Source organism: Parasteatoda tepidariorum, chromosome 9 (genome assembly GCF_982258835.1).
Source record: "Parasteatoda tepidariorum strain Cologne lab strain chromosome 9, Ptep-v5.0, whole genome shotgun sequence".
In the NCBI taxonomy this organism is placed as follows: domain Eukaryota; kingdom Metazoa; phylum Arthropoda; class Arachnida; order Araneae; family Theridiidae; genus Parasteatoda; species Parasteatoda tepidariorum.
In genome coordinates this window covers 59,614,633-59,617,744 of record NC_141763.1, presented here as the reverse complement: position 1 = coordinate 59,617,744, position 3,112 = coordinate 59,614,633, and the positions used below count along the sequence as shown (strand labels likewise).

Below are 3,112 nucleotides of genomic sequence, written 5' to 3'. Positions count from 1 at the left end.
AATACATTGTTTGCAAGAATCTCAAAACACAATGATGCCAAATGGCTTTAAAATACAACGGAAACAGTAACCTGGAAATTTAGGCGGCACCGAGCTAGCAGCGTTCCCTAGTGTAGAAAACACCATCCATTTTCACGTAGTTGATCGGAGGTGCGGTGCCCACATTAGATGAAAATGTTTAAGAAGCTTACTGCATCAAAAATCGCATCCGCTGTTGCTCTTTAAATATATTTCACCAATCAAGTTCTTATTGGCATCTCTGAATGTTCATTTGCTAAATTTCGTATACAGTGAGAATGGCTTAATAGTTTTACTTGCAACGGTTACAATCAACTCTATTTTGTCCATATTCAGCCAAGGCTGTTAAGCCAAAGAAGGCTTAGCGGGCTTTAATTCTGGAAGAAATAAGCAGTCTTAAATGTTTGTATTATATAATAACAAGTAATAGTAAAAATGGAGTATTTTAATATTAAGGATGTGAATTAAATTGAAAACTTCATTTACCATTCTTTAAAAATTTATTAACAAATATGGCTTCAAATAAATTTCCAAGTGAAGCTGACTCATCGGAAAAAGATAGACTAGAATGGCTTCAAACTGTGGAAGACCTCAACGAGATTCGAAGAAGTCAAGGTGGTGGGATGAGAGAAAGAATGCTATCTAAAATAAAAGAAAATCCCCTTGTCCCAATTGGTACGTTTTACCTATTTGATTCCTTTTTTAAGTTCATATATCCTAATTAATGGGCTTGTTCTTATGTTAGTTTTGATTATAACGTAAAAACAGAAACAAACTAATTGCAATAAAATTAATATTCAATTGCTTATATACTAACCGCCGGCCACATGGCCGAGCGGTTAGCGTGTCTGACTGCGAAGCCATAGGCTGCGGGTTCGAATCCCGCTCTGGGCATGGATGTTTCTCTCTCTCTCTTTGTGCTGTCCTCTGTTGTGTGTGTGAATGTGGCCCACCCTATAAACGGGTTTGTGGCAGTGTGGCGTGGGCAATGTTGCTCGCCTCCGTGACTTTGGTTCACAGGTGCCCACTGGGTAACGCGAAATGAGCAACAATTCTGGCATAGTATAGGCAAAGATTCAAATTCAGTGCCTGCCATTAGCAAATCTATTATAAAGTTTAAATTATCTTTATTTTTAACGAATAGAATGTCTGAAATATAAGGTCTGGTGGATGTAAAATCAGTCAGTGAATCCCCTTAAATCTAATATCTAATTACATATAATTTAATGAAATTTTTAATGATTTTCTTATGCACATCGATTTTATGTGATTGTTTTCTCACAATGAGGTTATTATTTCCTCCTTGACTATGAGTGTAACTAATATTAGACCACTATTCCATATTTGTCTCTTTTGCGTAATATTAAGTTAGCCTATTCATTTGGAATAGATTTATTAAAGATAATATAAAATTGTATGTATTAATATTAGAAATAATTTTATATTTATTTGCTATGTTCAAAACCTTGCAAATTATGTTCTGTAAAACAAATTGAAAAGCAAAATTTGAAGAATTCTAGCAAGTGCTAGGTTACTCTATACTGCTCTGCAAATGAAAAAGCAACATAAGTGCTTCACGATAAATTTCAAGAAACGTGGTTTGACAACTATTTTTGTTTTTATTGTTAATGCTATGAATTTTGAAATAGAATTTCAAAAAACTGATAGAACAAAATTTCTTTTTGAAAAGCATTTTTTTGCTACTTACCATACACAGTACTGTTCTAAGTATATACTTACCATTTTTTTATTGCTTACATTGATTTTTCTATTGCAGGGCAATCAACTGAATCAAAAGTTTTGTAGTACTTATTATTTATTTATTTATTATTTTTTTAAATTATAATCAGGCAAGTTAATTTCTTAACTTATAAAATTTATTTTTGGAGTTGTGAATGTTTTTTTTTGTAATTAGTTTTTTTTTTCTGAATTTTTAATAGTGCATCATTTTAACGGAACTTAAGCTTTATTCTTTTATTGTAACTTTGGTAACTTTAGTGGTAAGACAAGATAACTGGCAACTTTGAAAACTGATTTTCAACATTAAAGTTATATTTTAAAAACTAAGAACAATTTTTTTTATAACTCTCTTTTGATTTTCTTTTCTTTTTATCAGCATTTTTTAACGAGCATTTCTAATAAATGTTTTCTTTTACCATCACTTTTTTCTATAAGTACAGCATTATGAAAAAATAAAATAGAGGTTTTTAGTCAGGATTTATTTTAGTGTTGAAGTGAAATCTTGTACATCTGTGCATAATGTAGGAATCAAAATTTATGAATTACAGTCTTTAAATAAAACTAATTTTGTTTAGGTCTTGTTGCCACTACTGTAGCGCTTTCTTGTGGACTTTATGCCATGAAATCTGGAAATAAAAGGAGGTCACAACTTATGATGAGGGCTCGAATAGGCGCTCAAGGTTTCACTGTTGCTGCTTTGATTATGGGTATCTTAGTAGCGTCAGGAACTAAGAAAACATAATTTTAAATTGTGTAGAATATATGTATATGTATAATATTTTAGTTGTTTATTAAAAAGTTTCGTGTCTTTCAGCTGATATTAAATTTTTGTTTTATATCATTGTCTGTAAAGTATATTGATTAATTATTTTAATATTTAATGTCAACACTATTATATGTAGAGGTACTTACCATGAACCACTTCGGAATTTCTGTAGTTTCAAAAAATAGTTTTTCTTTAGATAGCAAAGGTAATGTATTTGATATTTTAATCAATTAAAGTTATAAAAACTTTGTTCACTTCAACAGGTAAATAGTTTAAACATGGGTGAAATAGTCTGCTTATGTTTATTAACAACTTAATAAAAATTCTATTTATTTTAAAAACTTCTTTCTCACTGCACTATCAGTGGAAATAATAGTTTTAAAAAATCTCGAGTATTGGGAGGTATGTATGTAAATATTATATATTTGTGACAGTGCACGTAAAATCTCAACATATTTATGCAAAATTGGGAAAAACGTAAAGATATATATATTTTTTAAATTATATTCTGTGTATGTTTACTACTATCTTTTACTTCTTGATTTTTCTTTTTCTGTCTTTAAATCCCACTGAAACATTATTTTAAAA

At 30.0% G+C, this 3,112-nt stretch overlaps 1 protein-coding gene across 1 annotated transcript; it reads left to right on the top strand.

Moving 5' to 3' along the window:
* Positions 1-404: 404 nt before the first annotated feature.
* On the top strand, positions 405-2,583 carry LOC107456619 (HIG1 domain family member 2A, mitochondrial). Its single transcript, XM_016074526.4, has 2 exons — positions 405-693; positions 2,334-2,583. The coding sequence occupies exons 1-2, from the start codon at positions 531-533 to the stop codon at positions 2,498-2,500; spliced, it is 330 nt and encodes a 109-aa protein (XP_015930012.1). The 5' UTR covers positions 405-530; the 3' UTR covers positions 2,501-2,583.
* Positions 2,584-3,112: the final 529 nt, after the last annotated feature.

Bases quoted from the DNA above. Each gene is read 5' to 3' on its own strand.
- LOC107456619 (XM_016074526.4), top strand. From the start codon at position 531: ATGGCTTCAAATAAATTTCCAAGTGAAGCTGACTCATCGGAAAAAGAT. The intron at 694-2,333 runs GTACGTTTTACC...AATTTTGTTTAG, and splicing joins AAATCCCCTTGTCCCAATTG to GTCTTGTTGCCACTACTGTA.